The 16,880-nt window shown below is 29.4% G+C and overlaps 1 protein-coding gene and 1 pseudogene across 1 annotated transcript; both read left to right on the top strand.

Moving 5' to 3' along the window:
* The first annotated feature begins 3,558 nt into the window (after window positions 1-3,558).
* LOC25501432 (caffeic acid 3-O-methyltransferase) lies at window positions 3,559-7,474 on the top strand. The gene is made up of 4 exons (XM_039828588.1): window positions 3,559-4,017; window positions 5,299-5,609; window positions 6,076-6,140; window positions 7,057-7,474. The coding sequence occupies exons 1-4, from the start codon at window positions 3,596-3,598 to the stop codon at window positions 7,351-7,353; spliced, it is 1,095 nt and encodes a 364-aa protein (XP_039684522.1). The 5' UTR covers window positions 3,559-3,595; the 3' UTR covers window positions 7,354-7,474.
* Window positions 7,475-11,192: 3,718 nt separating this feature from the next.
* On the top strand, window positions 11,193-15,381 carry LOC25501430 (caffeic acid 3-O-methyltransferase-like; annotated as a pseudogene).
* Window positions 15,382-16,880: the final 1,499 nt, after the last annotated feature.

Below are 16,880 nucleotides of genomic sequence, written 5' to 3'. Positions count from 1 at the left end.
ATGATTTTAGAATTTTAGAATTTTTTTTTATTAGGATTTTTTATGAATGTTCTTGAAGATTGTATAAAGAAGTTTAGGGAAGAAGATGAAGAAATTGAAAAAAAAAAATTAATTGGTGATGGTTTATTGTAAGGTACGATACACCTGCATGATCCAACGATCCTCTTTTTTAAAAAAGATCAAAGGGATAAAATTGAAAAAATTAATATGGTCTATGATGGACCACCTACAATTTTGGTTCATGATAGACATTTGGGGTTAAACTTAATAGTCTCAGATTTATTTGACTGACGGGAAGACAATTAAGTGAGACCAAAACATGAGTTTTATTAATTATGGAACCAAAATGAACACTTAAAATTAATTAGGAAATCAAATGACCTATTAAGCCTAAATAAAATCTAAAAATGACAAACATTTTTTAAATTTTTTATTTATAAATAAAATTTAAAATCTATTTTACACAAATTGCACATGGAAGAAGCAAGCATATATGGCCTAGATTTCACTTCATCAGAGAGCAAGTGATGAAAGGAATGCTGAAAATCATATAATGTCCCACTGAGTATCAACTTGCATATGCCTTTACTAAGCAATGAAGATTGACATATTTGTTTTCTTAAGAAACAAGTTACGTCTTATAAGCTTTTAGGATTATGGATTACAGGGGTGTGTTAGTTAGTTACAAAGTTGTTAAGTTTTGGTTAGTTTTGTTAGTTGGTTTTAAGCTAGTTTCTTAACCAACAAGCTATCTTTATAAATAAAGTTGTACACATACAGTTCATCAATCAATGAATACAATTACAAAAAAACTCTCTCATTTCAGCATTATTATCTGATTTCACCATCTTCTCCTTAGTTTTCATTCATTCTATTAGATTGCTTGTAATACAAGTTATGCGTGTTGCGCTAACACTTGTACACTGGCCACCTTCATCCGCCTGAAAAAGAAGGTTGTTGCTAACGAAAATACCCTACACAAAATTCATTCAACATTATCACTTAAAGATTTCAGGTCCGGCAAAATCAGTATATGAAAGTGGTCCACCAACAAACCACTTATTTGATAATACAAGCTATATATCACCCAATAAACTGCCTAAAAACTATTACAAGTCACGCTCACCTAACTCCCACCGAGTTAGGATATATGAGATTTATTAATAGCAGTTTCCGTATAGGGTAGGGTGCTTGGATTTTCAAATTCAGAGATTACCAACCTTTTTAATGTGTGGTAGTTAGGGGTGGGCATAGTTCGGTTAACTATATTAACCGAACTGAACCGAACTGAAGTGTTGAAATGGTTCGGAATAACCGAACCAACCGTTTAGGATTTGGAACTAACCGAACTAAACCAAAGTTATGGTTTGGTTAACCGTTTGCTTGCCTATTATCTAAACCGAACCGATACGAAAACCAAAATTTGGAACCAAAATGTATTTTTTTATCCTTTTGCAAATTTAATTGTCGAACTAATTCAGATGTCAAACTTCTTTAGCAAAAAGGAAAAGTTGTTGAAAATGTTCACATTCCCAGCAGGACGAACTCATAATTAACAGTAAACATCTTATATAGGTATAGGCTTGATCTTGAAGTGAAGTGAAATAAGATTGAGAACAAAGCACTTCAAATCCTGCAAAAATGTTTATAATTAATAGGCATAAACAAAGACATTATCTGATAAGAAAAATATAAGCAAAACAAAATACTAACATATCATGGCCTCATGGGGAATATATAAATCATTATCTAAAATATGATGAAATCACAACAGCGGACTTTTAATGTAACGGTTAAATTAAGAACAGAATAATAACATAAAAACCATTGCATAAACTATATTGGTGATTTTTAGGTTCGTGCATGATAGTGATTGATGTATGTTGCTAGGCATTTATATTTGGTCTCTTCATTTAGTTATGTGTTCTCTTAAATTCTCATAGTCCTTAATCAAGGCAAGCATTTCTTTCTAGTTGTTAAGCGGTTTTGATATGCTTAAATTTCAAAGAAAATCTGAAATATATTATGTAATGGTTCGGTTCAGTTAATTGAGTTTGGTTCGGTTTGGTTAACCGTTTGGTTCAGTTAATGAACTGTTTTTAAAATAACGGTTCTGTTTAATAACCAATGTAATGATTCAGTTAATTTTAGTTTAGTTCGGTTTGGTTAACCGGTTCAATTCAGTTTTTAGATATTTTTGCCCACCCCTAGTGGTAGGGTTTGTTGGGTGAGGTTGAAAAATTGAAAGAATTAAGGAGAAGAATTAAAAGATGAAAAACGTTTCTCATATGCTATAGTATACAGCTTAATTAGCAACTCTACTGTGCCACCAAGGGCACTTAAAAAGTTTCCACGTAAAAACTGCTAATATCATTCTTATTTATTTTTTCTCTTATTGTTATTTCATAGTAATTTGCATTTTTTAGTTGAGGTATATATGTCTTTTAAACAATCATTTTTAGAGAAATTTAGGAGACAATTAAAGAAATATAAAAAAATATAGGTATTAATGACGAAAATCAAAACAATAGAGAGATTAAGAATATACGAGAGTGTGAATGAGTGAGAATTATCTTAAAAATTATCATAAAATGATTGTATAAATATCATTTTTCTTTCAATTTTTGCCTATTTATATGCATAGTTGTGAAGAAAAATACTTCACTTTATGAAAACATTATCTCTGATTTTTTCCTACACAACTTTCTATAAAAACAATGTGTTTTTTATTTTTGGGGTAAACAAACGAGGGTTAACCTATTTCTTTTTATAAAAAAATAAAAAATGGTTATTTACTTTAAAAAAAAAAGGGCGTTATTATTCATTCTTTAGGAATAAAAATGGTAAAAAAAAAAGGGCGTTATTAGTCCCTCTATAGGAATAAAAATGGTCAAAATATTATATGGATCAAGTTTAAAAGAACACCATAGTTTATAGAGTTTAAAATGCTATTTATCATTTGTGTCAATCAATGCAACAAAACACGTATTCGTGGTTATTCGTCTGAACCTGCTTCAACTGAGAAAACCCAAATTCATTGAGTTCAAGTTCGAGTTTTCCTTTGATTTCATAAGACGGGGTTGGACGAGTAATGAGAACATTGATACTCACCCCGAACACATCCCCAAACCCACCGTTTATATCAAAATTACATTTTTACCTCTGTTTAAATTAGAAGTCCTTGATTAAACTTATAAGTTACATTCATAATTTCAAATATTAATTTTAATTTTAAAGGTGACCCTTCGGTGATTAGAGACGGGTACAAAAATACATGAACTCCATCATATTTGAGGATAGAGAAGGCAAAAACCGTCATAGCCCCTGCCCAGTAGCCATGCCTAATAAAACCAATGACGTTTTTATCAATGGCCAAAACATGGACAAGATTTCACCACATGGCTATTTGAAGAAAAAAATGCAAGACTACATGTAAAGGAATCAACTACCGTTCTTTGAGTACTTGTAACTAATTACATGTCACTCTCACCACACGCATCACGTAGTTAGGAACATCAATGTCTATTATATGCCTATTATATATAAATTGGAGTTTCCGTAGAGAGTTTGTTTGTGTTAGGGTTTTCAAGTTGATATGGCCAACCTTTTTAATGTGAAAGAAGAACATGAATTAGAAGATGAAGAAAGTTTCTTATATGCTATACAGCTTTGCAACTCTATGGTGCTACCAATGGTACTCCATTCTGCAAGTCAGCTTGGTGTTTTTGATGTGTTGCAAAAAGCTGGTAAAGGTGCTCAACTCTCTGCCGATGAGATTGCGTCGCGTATTTCTTGCAGCAATCCTGATGCTCCCAAAATGTTGGATCGCATTCTTGTTCTTCTTGCATCACATGATGTGTTAAAGTGTTTGATCATTCAAGATGAACAAAAGCTTGGAACATTTCATAGACTTTATAGTATGACTCCTGTTGCTAGGTTTTTTGCTCCTAATTCTGATGGTGTTTCATTAGGACCTTTGTTGGCTTTGGGTCAAGATAAGGTTTTCTTAGCTAGCTGGTAAGTTCATCTCCTTTTCCACTACTTGCATCTTCTCTTTTTATTTTATTTTTGAATAAATAAAATAAAATTATGGTATGAGAGGAGAATGTCCCAGCAGGACTAGGATCCAGCACCTTTTAATCTAAATTTTATAATTTTATTACTAGACAATACCTTAGAATTTACTTGTTTAAAAAAAAAAAAAAACCTTAGAATTTACTTGCATCTTCTTTTTGGTACTTGTGATCAGCAATAAACAGGGACACTTGGTATTAACATTATGTTGAGTTACATAAAATTGGACTTAGATCATTTGAATACAAATATTTCAGATTTCTTCAGATGAATAAAAAAATTATGATTGGCATGTGAGATCTCTTTAAAAGCGGCCAACTAAATATTAGTTACCAAAATTTATCCAAATAAAAAAACATAGTTACCGAAATAAAAGTATGAGATCAATACTTTAATGGAATGTATTCCACATATTAAAAAAATTCAAAATATTTTTTTTGAGATAAAAGAATTATGGTGCTATTCAATTAGTCTTTGGGTATTTCGATTGAGACAATCAGAAGTTTGAAAGAGTGAACATAAATATAGTAGTATTCGACCTAGATTATTTTACAAGTTATAAAAAAATTATCAAATTTTATTTTACGTCTCCATAAAAAATGTGGCATGTTTTTGTCTCTACAACATTTCCTACACACAGTTTTAGTTCTTCATGCATTTTAAAATTATTTATTATCCATACAATTTTAAATATTTGAACAAATTTTTTCATGCATACTTATAACATTGTAAAATGTTTGTTTACAAATATTTCAAATTTTTTAACGTTAGATGATTTAAATAGTAATTCTTTAAATCTCAAGAGTTCACTTCGTTTTATGGGGACAAAAAACAAAACTTGATTAAAAAACTTCAAAGTTTTTCGACCATTTCAATTTTCCCGTTTCAAAATGTTTTGATACTCATCCATCATAAAATCTAATAAAAAATGAGTCAATAAAAGTTGATGTATCTGTATAAATTCTGAATCAAATACAATAAATTTTATTGACCAATTTTTGCTTACATTTTGGGACAGAAGGGATACTATACAAATATTAAATTTTTGGTACTTGAAAATTTCAAAATTTGATCCCTACAAAATTTTAAAATTGTGTACATGAAATTTTTGTAAGGATAAAAACATGTCTTTTGTTTTATCGGAACAAAAAAACAAAACTTGATTAAAAAATTTCAAGTCTTCAGACCATCTCAATTTTCTCGTTTCTATTTTTTCATTCTTAGGTCCCAGCTCAATAATGCAATTCGAGAAGGGGGTATTCCATTCAACATGGTTCATGGCACACATGCCTTTGATTATCCTAGTTTTGACTCAAGGTTCAATCAAGTTTTCAATACAGCGATGATCAACCATACCAAGATAGTTATGAAGAAGGTTCTCGAGAGTTACAATGGTTTCAAAGACATAAAAAGGCTTGTTGATGTTGGAGGTGGTCTTGGAGTCAACATTAACTTGGTCACTTCTAAACACCCTCATATCCAGGGTATCAATTTTGACTTACCTCATGTCATTCAACATGCCCCTTCTTATCCTGGTATGATCTATTACACGACAATTATATTCCTTAGAAAAGATTATATTTGTATTTTTCTTTAATGAGAATTCTATTCTCAAAAAGAAAAGTTTGTTATATCTATGAAAAAAGTATAGGGGGAAAAATAAAGTTGTTCTCAAGTGACTCAAAAAGTCATGGGTTTCAAGTTCTGAAAACAATTTTCCTTCAAAAAGAAAAAAGGGCTAAAAACAAATTTTTTTTGTGTGAAAAATAGGGTAAGATTGCGTACATTACACGCCAAAATAGTGAGAGACATTTCCGAATTTTGCTTATGCGGAAACTTTAGTACACCGAACCGTCCATATCTATGAAAAAAGTGGATATTATACCCGTGAAATAAACTCAACTCATAATTTAAATAAGATTAAAAAATAATATGAAAAGATTAACATGGCTTCAAATGATTGAATGTTGGGAATATATAACTAATAAACTACTTGTGTAGGAGTCGAACACATCGGAGGAGATATGTTTAAAAGTGTACCAAAAGCAGATGCCATCTTTATGAAGGTCAGTGAATATGAATTATTGTTCTTGGTATGGGTGGATGTAGCTAGGGCAACAAATAGGCTCTTTCTTTTTCTTATGAAATAAAAATATTATTAATTATTTCAAAGTTGATGAGAGTGGGTCAACCATGGTAGTTCTCAATCCACTTCGGGTTAAGCTTATCAACATGTTTGGATAATCTATATGTGAATTGCAGTCCTCAACCCCTTACTTTGGTTAAGCTTATAAATAGTGTTCATGAGCATTGGTTAAGTAAGTTAAAAAAATAAATTTTTATTAAAAAGTTGGGTAGTTATTTTTAATAAAAAATAAAAACTTATATTTTAAAGAATATATTTTTTTCTTTTTGAGTTCCTTAAGAAATGCTCTTGGGACATTAATTAGCAAGACCCTATTTTTAATATTTTGTAAAATTTACAAAGATGATACTTCATCCTCCGTTCATAAATAGATGTCGCATTCCTACAATGTGCACTATTAACATAATTTACCTTGACCATAACTAATATATAAATACAAATGTTAGCAGTAGTATGCAAGATGTTGTTCGATTTGTCTCAATGAGTATTTTCAAAATATTAAATTTTTATAATTTTTTACTGTAAATAATTAAAAGTATAAACGGTCAAAGTTATGTACTGTAAAGTGGTTGACTACGATATATAGTTAGAAACGGAAGGAGTGTATATCATACAAAATTTTCTATCCAAGATTAAGTTTTATTAAATATGTATCCAATAAAAAGTTTTTGATTAGTGTAATAAGGATACAAGTTGATCTACTTTTAATTTTTTTTCTCTACGTTCTTTGATCATCAATTATTTGTAATGCATTTTTATAAGGTGCGTAAAATACAATGTTAACTTTTTTTATGATCAAATAACATTAGTTTATATATATTGATTAATTTTTATAGTGGATACTACATGATTGGAGCGACGATAATTGCTTAAAGCTTTTGAAGAATTGTTACGATGCTATTCCTAATGATGGAAAGGTGATTGTTTTGGAGGCATTTATTCCTATTATACCTGATAATGATTATGCTTCAAGGTCTACCTCCCAATTAGATGTTCTGATGATGACTATGAACCCAGGAGGAAAAGAGAGAACTAAGCAAGAATTCATGGATTTGGCAACTAAAGTTGGATTTAGTGGCATCAGATATGAATGTTGTGTCTGTAATTTTTGGGTTATGGAGTTCTTTAAGTAAAGAGCATGTCCTTAATTTGGTGTCTTTGGGTGGATTTATTATTCTCTCTCCTATGACTTGAGTTTAGTACTACTTGTACTCGTTTTTATTTTTAATACATAAACATATACATATATACACACTTTTTAGAAGAAAAAAACTAGTGTTGCTGTATGGGATCGAAGTTCTTTCGACTAGGGTTACTTGTTTGCTTACTACAATAATATTCATGTGCATTTATATACTGAAAAAATAAAATATTTAAATTACATATGTATTGAAGTTCTCTCTCCTTACAAGTTGTTAAGATTCATGAATAGAGATATTGCTTGCAAGTTTTTTCAAATTTTCATTATGATACTTGATTATGATTTAAAAGAGAGAATTTGTATTATATAGAAGAACTCGTATGAGCCATGTGAGGTTCTACTACTAAGGCTTTGTTTGCGAGTTTTGAGGGGAAGGAAAGGAAAGGCTAAGGAGGGGAAGGGAAGGAAAGGGAGGGAAGGGAGAAAGGAGGGAAAACATTCCCCTTGTTTGGGAGTTAAAACACCAACAAGGAAAGGAGATGAATGACTTATGTTATAATTTTCCTATTTTACCCTTTTTTCTCTTAAAATTAATACATTGTGTTATATTTTGTAATTTAGCTTCTAATTTATTCAAAAGAGCTTATCTCATGAAAAACAAATTATTTATAGAATAAAAAAAACTTATTACAATCACTTTATAAAAAACAACTTATTACGGTCTCTTTTTAAAAAACAGCTTATCTCATAAAAAACAAATTATTACGATCTTTTTTTTAAAAAAAAAACAACTTATTTATGCAAAACAACTTATTACGACATCTTTTTCAAAAACAGCTTATTTATGCAAAACAGCTTATTACGACATCTTTTTCAAAAACCGCTTATTCAAAATAACTTATTTATACAAAACAGCTTATTATGACATCATTTTCAAAAACAACTTATTCAAAACAACTTATTTATAAAAAAACAACTTCTTAGGACATCATTTTCAAAAACAGCTTATTTATGCAAAACATTTTATTTTTGAAAATGATGTCATAATAAGCTGTTTTGCATAAATAAGCTGTTTTGCATAAATATGTTGTTTTGAATAAGTTGTTTTTGAAAATAAGCTGTTTTCCATAAGTTGTTTATGAAAAAGAGGTTGCAATAAGCTGTTTGGCATCAATAAGCTGTTTTAAATAAGTTGTTTTTGGAAAAGAGGTTGTAATAAGTTGTTTTGCAAAATAAGCTGTTTTGAATAAGTTGTTTTTGAAAATGAGGTTGTAATAAGTTGTTTTGCATCAATAAGCTGTTTTGAATAAGTTGGTTTTTGAAAAGAGGTCGTATTAAGCTATTTTGCATAAATAAGTTGTTTTGAATAAGCTGTTTTTGAAAATGAGATCGTAATAAGCTCTTTTGCATCAATAAGTTGTTTTGAATTAGTCCTTTTTTTTTTCTTCTGAAAAGAGGTTGTAATAAGCTATTTTGCATCAATAAGCTGTTTTGAATAAGTTGTTTTTTAAAAAGAGGTGGTAATAAGCTGTTTTGCATCAATAAGCTGTTTTGAATAAGTTTTTTTTTGGAAAGAAGTCGTAATAAGCTGTTTTGCATAAATAAGCTATTTTGAATAAGTTGTTTTTAAAAAAGAGGTCGTAATAAGCTGTTTTGTATAAATAAGTTGTTTTGAATAAGTTGTTTTTGAAAATGAGGTCGTAATAAGCAGTTTTGGATAAATAAGTTGTTTTTGAAAAAAGAGGTCGTAATAAGCTGTTTTGTATAAATAAGTTGTTTTGAATAAGCGGTTTTTGAAAATGAGCTCGTGATAAGCTGTTTTGTATAAATAAGTTGTATTGAATAAATTGTTTTTGAAGAAGATTGTAATAATTCAGTAATGTTTAAAATTGGAATTTTGAATTATTATAAGGGCAAAATTGTCAATTTGTATGTTTAACCCCCAAAACCCCTCAATTTGGGGGAACTTTAAAATTGGACAAATGAAGTCCTTCAAAACCCCCCAAAACATTTCCTTTGTTTTTTTAAAACTCGCAAACAAGGGTTTACCACCCATAACATTTAATTGGGATACATTTAATTGGGATAAACAAAGGGGTGAAAATACACATCATAATAGTTAATTGGGATACATGAATAAATCAAAATAAACAGTCATATCGTCAATGATCATCATTCACAACTTATTCACACTACTTCATCAAGATTATACCTCATCAACATATAAATCAGTAACACATCTTCATCACATACATCAGACACATATCATTAGCACGTATAATAGTTCTTATCGTTAGCACATATATCACATATTCGTCATTAAACACATATCAATTACACACATCATGACTCATATGCAATGCACTTCTTCCTATCATCTATATACATGTTGGTATCAGATCCTATCGTCTTTATAATGTAGGTCAGTTGTGTCGTTGAACATACACCCGTCTTTCATCTTTCGTCTTTATGCAATATGATATGATGCATGGAGACTCATTAAACATCATGTAACAATTACATCAACAACACATCATCTTTACAACATACTTCATTTCGTCATATTACTTTATATTATAAAACAAGTACGTCTTTCGTCTTTATTCGTATTTCATAAGTATCATTTATTACGCTTTTAATTAAGGGGGGACGGAGGAGTGGATAAGAAGGAAATGGGAGTCTATTTCTGAAAGAGTAGTGATATTTGAACAACTCTTTTGGTACAATTTTTGGGACAACCTTGTTGTATTCTCTTCTTATTGGTCGAAAACAATAGAGAGAGAAAAATGAAGAGAGAAAATAAGAAGATAATGTGAATATGAGAGAGAAGGTTGTATAAAAGTTATACAAAAATGGTTGTACAAATATCATTTCTCTTTCTGAAAATTTTATTTTGACCTTTCGATCTAGATGCCTACAACGGTAAAGGATGAACCAATTCAATTTTTATTTCCGGTCTTAAACTATTACACTTTTAATTGTCTAAGTTGCATAAAAGTTAAATTTTGAAGACAATGTTTCCTTTTAATACTTTCTTAAACAATGTTTAAAAGACACTCATTAACAAGACTTTAAAAAATTTAGTGTATGTTTGAATCTACAGTGAATTTGACGAAATTCTAATGACATGACTTAGTTGAAATTTTAAAGTATAATTTTTATCAAAATCAGGGTAATGTACCATAATTAGGCCACATTCACTCACTAATAAAAAATATACTTATTCAGATGTGGCCTCTCCCAATAAACTACTTCCAAAGATAGGAATCATAATTATTACATATAAAAAATACATGATAACAATGGCAGGAAAGAAAGTATATAATTGAATAAATACAATTATATATATTACTCCCTCCGTCTCAAATTGTATGACGTTTTGGGCATTTCACACATATTAAGAAATGCAATTAATATTGTGTGGAAAAGAGATATTATGAGTTGTTTTACAAAATTGTCCTTAATAAATAATATGGGAAAGATAAATGAAAGAATTGAAAGAAGAGAGAGTAATAAATAATCAAGGTTATAATAGGAAAAATAACATTAATGTTGCATTGATATTTTAAAGCAACATATAATTTGGGACAATTTTTTTTCATAAAGCGACAAAAAATAGTGAGCTGATTGACAACAATATTCCAAAACCAAAAACGAACCTCAATATAGCTAAAAAAACAAGACAAGACAACTGGAAAAATATTCAACTACCTATAAAATCAATTGTAGGTCACCCTCACCCACTCAGTGGTAGCAAGGAGTAAGGACTTATACCTATATATATTAGTTAGGAACATTATTAATTTATTTCAGTTTGCTTAGGATTTTCAAGTTCACATGGCAAACCATTCTAATGTGTTAGACTTCGGTCATGTGAATGGTAATGGAGAGAGGAGATCAGAAAAACAAGAATTAGAAGATGAAGAAAGTTTCTCATTTGCTATACAACTTTGCAGTTCTATGGTGCTACCAATGGCACTCCATTCTGCAACTGAGCTTGGTGTATTTGATGTGTTGCAAAAAGCTGGCAAAGGTGCTCAACTCTCTGCCGATGAGATTGCGTCCCGTCTTTCCTGCAACAATCTTGATGCTCCCAAAATGTTGGATCGCATTCTTGCTGTTCTTGCCTCACATGATGTGTTAAAGTGTTTGATCATTCAAGATGAAGAAAAGCTTGGAACATTTCATAGACTTTATAGTATGACTCCTGTTGCTAGGTTTTTTGCTCCTAATTCTGATGGCGTTTCATTAGGACCATTGTTGGCTTTGGGTCAAGATAAGGTTTTCTTAGCTAGCTGGTAAGTTCATCTCCTTTTCCACTACTTGCATCTTCTCTTTTTATTTTATTTTTGAACAAATAAAATAAAATTATGGTATGAGAGGAGAATGTCCCAGCAGGACTAGGATCTAGCACCTTTTAATCTAAGTTTTATAATTTTACCACTACACAAAACCCTTAATTTACTTGCATCTTCTTTTTTCTACTTGTTCAGCAATAAACCGGGACACTATTTTTTTGAAACAGCAAAATATTCACATAAAATTGGACTTAGATCATATGAATACAAAAAATTATGATTAGAATGTGAGATCTATTTGGCCAACTAAGAACCCTAATAGATTTTGTCCAAAAAAGAAAAAGATTTTACCAAAATAAAAGTATGAGATCGATACTTTACTGGAATGTATTCCACATATTAAAAAATAATAATTTTTTCTTTGAAATAAAAGAATTATGTTGATACTCAGTTAGTCTTTGGATATTTCGAATTCGATTGAGACGATTAGAAGTTTTAAAGAGTGAACATAACTATAGTAGTATTCGATCTAGATTTTTTTTACAAATTATAAAAAATTATCAAATTTTATTTTATGTCTCCATAAAAAATGTGGCATGTTTTCGTATCTACAACATTTTCCTACACACAGTTTTAGTCCTTCATGCTTTTTAAAATTATCAAAATTATTTATTATTCTTAAACTTTTAAATATTTGAACAATTTTTTTCATGCATACATAAAACATTATAAAATGTTTCTTTACAAATATTTTGAAATTTTTTAACATTGAATGAATTAAACAGTAATTCTTTAAATCTCAAAAGTTTGCTTCCTTTCATGGGGACAAAAAAAAAATACTTGATTAAAAAACTTTCAAAGTTTTCTGACCATTTCAATTTTTTTTGGTACTATACAAATATTAATTTTTCGGTACTTGAAAATTTAAAAATTTTGTCTATACAAAATTGTGTACATGAAAATTTTGTAAGGATAAAAACATGTCCACTTCGTTTTATGGGAACCAAAAAAAAACTTGATTCAAAAACACATCTCAATTTTCTCGTTTCTGTTTTTTCATTCTTAGGCCTGAGCTTAAGAATACAATTCGAGAAGGGGGTGTCCCATTCAACACTGTTCATGGCACACATGCCTTTGATTATCCAAGCTTGGACTCAAGGTTCTACTAAGTTTTCAATACAACGATGATCAATCATACTAAGATAGTTATGAACAAGGTTCTTGAGAGCTACAATGGTTTCCAGGGCATAAAAAGGCTTGTTGATGTTGGTGGTGATCTTGGGGTCAACATTAACTTGATCACATCAAAATATCATGATATACATGGTATCAATTTCGACTTGCCTCATGTCATTCAACATGCCCCTCTTTATCCTGGTATGACCTATTACACGACAGTCATATTCCTTAGAAAAGATTTTATTTGTTTTTTTTTCTTTAAAGAGAACTCTATTCCTAAAAAGAAAAATCTTTGATATGTCTATGAAAAAAAGTAGATATTGTACCCATAATTTAAACTCAGATCAACTAAAACATTTAAATCAGCTTAAAAAATAGTTAGGTTCTGTTTGGTAAAAATAGCGGATAGTTGATAAGTTAGCTGATAGCTTTTAGCTGATAAATTAGCTGATAAGCTAACTGAAGTGTTTGGTAAAAATAGCGGTTCAACTAGCTGATAAATGTAAAATGACATAAAGGGTATTCTTAATTCATAATAAAAATTATATCATTAATTTAAGTATTTGTAATTTTGTAACTAATTTTTCTTTAAAAAAATACTTTAAATTTATTAATTTAATATATCCTATGTATTATTAAATTAAATTTTATTCACTAAAATTTTATCTTATATTTATTATCATTTAAGTGTTTCCACTTTATAAAGAAAATAACATTTACCTCAAAAACAAAAAAAAAAGGTAGCACTAATAGAGTAATATTAATAACAGAGAATAAAGAAAATAACACTTACCTCAAAAAAATAAAAAAAAAGTAACACTAATAGAATAATAGTATTTTGTTTCGTAAAAAAAAAAAAACGAAGGTATATATTTAAAAAAAAAAAAAAGGTCAGCTGATATATATACAAAAATTGGAATAAAGGGATAGTAGTCTTTATTACGTAGCTTATTATAAAAATTATAATGGATAAAAATACAATTTAAATGAAATAATAAGGGTAAAATTGGAAGAAAAAGTGAGAAGCTATAAGCTATAAGCTCAAACGCTACTTGGAATAGCTTCTGAAAAATAGCTTATAAGCTCGTGAAATAAGCTATAAGCTCATGGTGAAAAAGTGTTACCAAACAGAGCTTTTTTTGTCAAACGAGCTTATAAGCTATAAGTTAAAAGCTAAAAGCTCTTTTTTGGGTTTTCCCAAACAGACCCTTAATATGAAAAAATTGTAACATGGTGTCAAATGATTTAATGTTGGGAATATATATCTAATAAACTACTTGTGTAGGAGTCGAACACATCGGAGGAGATATGTTTGAAAGCGTACCAAAAGCAGATGCCATCTTTATGAAGGTGAGTAAATATGAATTATTGTTCTTGGTATGGTGGATATAGCTAGGGCAACAAATAAGCTCTTATTTTTCTTATGAAAATAAAAATGTTAATATTTATTTCAAAATTGAAGAGAGTGGGTCAACCATTAAAGGTAGTCCTCAATCCACTTATGGTTTTAAGCTTATCAACTTGTTTTGGATAATATGTGAATTGTAGTGTTTCTAAATTTCTTTGGTGTGGTGAATGCTCAATTTTTTAATTGCGCTATAATATGGCTCAAATAAGGAATATTAAACCCATATACAAAATACGGTTAAATATATTGTTGGTCTCTATATGTTGTTGTTAAATATGTTGTTGGTCTCTATAAATATAATAAATTTTCGTTTTAGTTCCCCTAATATATTTTTTGACTTTTAATCTATAAATTCTAAGCACCACTTTTAGTTCCTATTTTTAAGTCAACTCATAAAAAAATATGAGTTTTATAATATTGTAAAAATCTCTAAAAAAATATTAGAATTGTTTGACAAAACTTTAATTAAATATCAATTTTTAACCGCAAAAAATATGTTCCTTTATTATATATTTTTGTTCGTGATAACGTAGTTGGCTTTGAGGTTTGTCACTCCCATATGAGTAGTAAATGTCATTATTCATGTTTTCAACAATCTTCTGAAACATTCAGTTATATTAAATATGTATGTATCTAATAAAAAGTTATCGATTAGTGTAATAAGGATACATTTTGACTTTGAATTTTTTTTTCTCTCCGAATGTCTGATCATCAATTATCTGTAATACATTTATATAAGGTACGCAAAATACAATGTTAACTTTTTTATGATCAAATAACATTAGTTTATATATATTGATTAATTTTTATAGTGGATACTACATGATTGGAGCGACGATAATTGCTTAAAGCTTTTGAAGAATTGTTATGATGCTATTACTGATGATGGAAAGGTTATTGTTTTGGAGACATTTCTTCCTATTATACCTGATAATGGTTATGCTTCGAGGTCTACCTCCCAATTAGATGTTCTGATGATGACTCAATACCCAGGAGGAAAAGAGAGAAATAAGCAAGAATTCATGGATTTGGCAACTAAAGTTGGATTTAGTGGCATCAGATATGAATGTCGTGTCTGTAATTTCTGGGTTATGGAGTTCTTTAAGTAATGAACATGTACTAGTGTTCTTTGGTGTCTTTGGGTGGATCTATTACCAACTAAACTTGGGTATAGTACTATTTGTACTCCTTTCTATTTTTAATATAAGAGTTTTTCGCCGTTCAAAAAAAAAAAAAAAACTAGAGTGCTGCTATATGGGATCGAAGTTCTTTCAAATTGGGTTACTTGTTTGCTTATTACATATAGGTCAAATGGATCTAAAGGTCCTTTAAATTTTTTTGTTTTTTTAAAGTAGTTCTTTAAGTTTTAAAAGTTCCAACAAGTCCTTTAAGTTTCAAAAGTCTCAAACAAGTCTTTTTAGTTTTTGAATCGTTTCAAACAAGTCCTTTTACAGGATGATGGTGATGATTCAGATGATAGCAACAAAGAGCATTATCCACCATTTGTCATGCCTTAAAAGATGACTAATTTTAAGTGGGTGTTATGAGCCAGATTTGGTATCAAAGATGAGTTCAAGGAAGCAATTACCAATTATGATATCTACAATAGGATTTGTTTGAAACGATTCAAAAACTAAAAGACTTGCTTGAGACTTTTGAAACTTTAAGGACCACTTAAAAAAAAACGAAAAAAACTTAAAGACCTTTAGATGCACATATACTATACATTTATATACTGAAAAAAAAAAAAAATATTTAAATTACATATGTATCGAAGTTCTCTATAGTGTTACAAGTTGTTAAGATTCATGACTAGATATATTGCTTGCAAATTTTTAGATATTTTCATTAAAATTCTACTCATTACTCAAACAATATCGCTCATTCTAAAGTAAATTCCAAAATGCCCCTGCAAATATTAACATGCATAGCATGACTTAAGTTGCGCTAGTTATAAGAGGAACGCAACTTAAGTCACGCAACGTGACTTAAGTTGCGCTACGTGACTTAAGTCACGCTACGTGCTGTTATTAACTCAGGCAGAACCTCATTATGCATCATTTTCAAACACAACACACACACAAATCTCAATTTTCTCTCAAATTACCCAAGTTCAAAATTCCTTCAACTTCAAATCAAACAACACTCCAACAACAAGAACAGGTAAGCTTTCACTTAAATTATGTTGGTATGATAGATTCTTTCACTTAATATAGAATTTTTTAGGTTTATTGTTTTGTTAAAATTTCAATTTTTTTTTGCAAGAAATAATAGAATGTTACATGCAAATGACTTATAGTGCTTAATTGTTATGATCTTTAGATACTATGTTAGATTTTTTACACTTAGATTAGATTTTTTTAGATTTAGGGTTTCTTTAATCTTTTTCTTTTTCTTTTGCAAGATATGACCCAATGTTACATGCAAATGAGTAATATTGCTTAATTATTTAGATGTTTGCATGTTTATGTTGTAGTTATCATTTTTAGGGTTTATGTATAATTTGCACTCCAAGTGTTTGATAAAATGTTTGTTTGAGTTTTTCATTGACTGTGTTTAATTTCTTATTGTGTAGATTTGAAGCAATTGCCGGGTGGATCGAAGTTCTTGCAGAATTCAATGGCGGAGAACCTC

This window comes from Medicago truncatula, chromosome 8 (assembly GCF_003473485.1).
Source record: "Medicago truncatula cultivar Jemalong A17 chromosome 8, MtrunA17r5.0-ANR, whole genome shotgun sequence".
Classification (NCBI taxonomy): Eukaryota; Viridiplantae; Streptophyta; class Magnoliopsida; order Fabales; family Fabaceae; genus Medicago; species Medicago truncatula.
The sequence above is the reverse complement of the archived record's forward strand: the minus strand, read 5'-3'. Positions and strand labels throughout refer to the sequence as shown.

Coding starts and splice junctions, on each gene's coding strand:
- LOC25501432 (XM_039828588.1), top strand. CDS start 3,596: ATGGCCAACCTTTTTAATGTGAAAGAAGAACATGAATTAGAAGATGAA. Junction 5,610..6,075: donor ACATGCCCCTTCTTATCCTG/GTATGATCTATT, acceptor CTACTTGTGTAG/GAGTCGAACACATCGGAGGA. Junction 6,141..7,056: donor CAGATGCCATCTTTATGAAG/GTCAGTGAATAT, acceptor TAATTTTTATAG/TGGATACTACATGATTGGAG.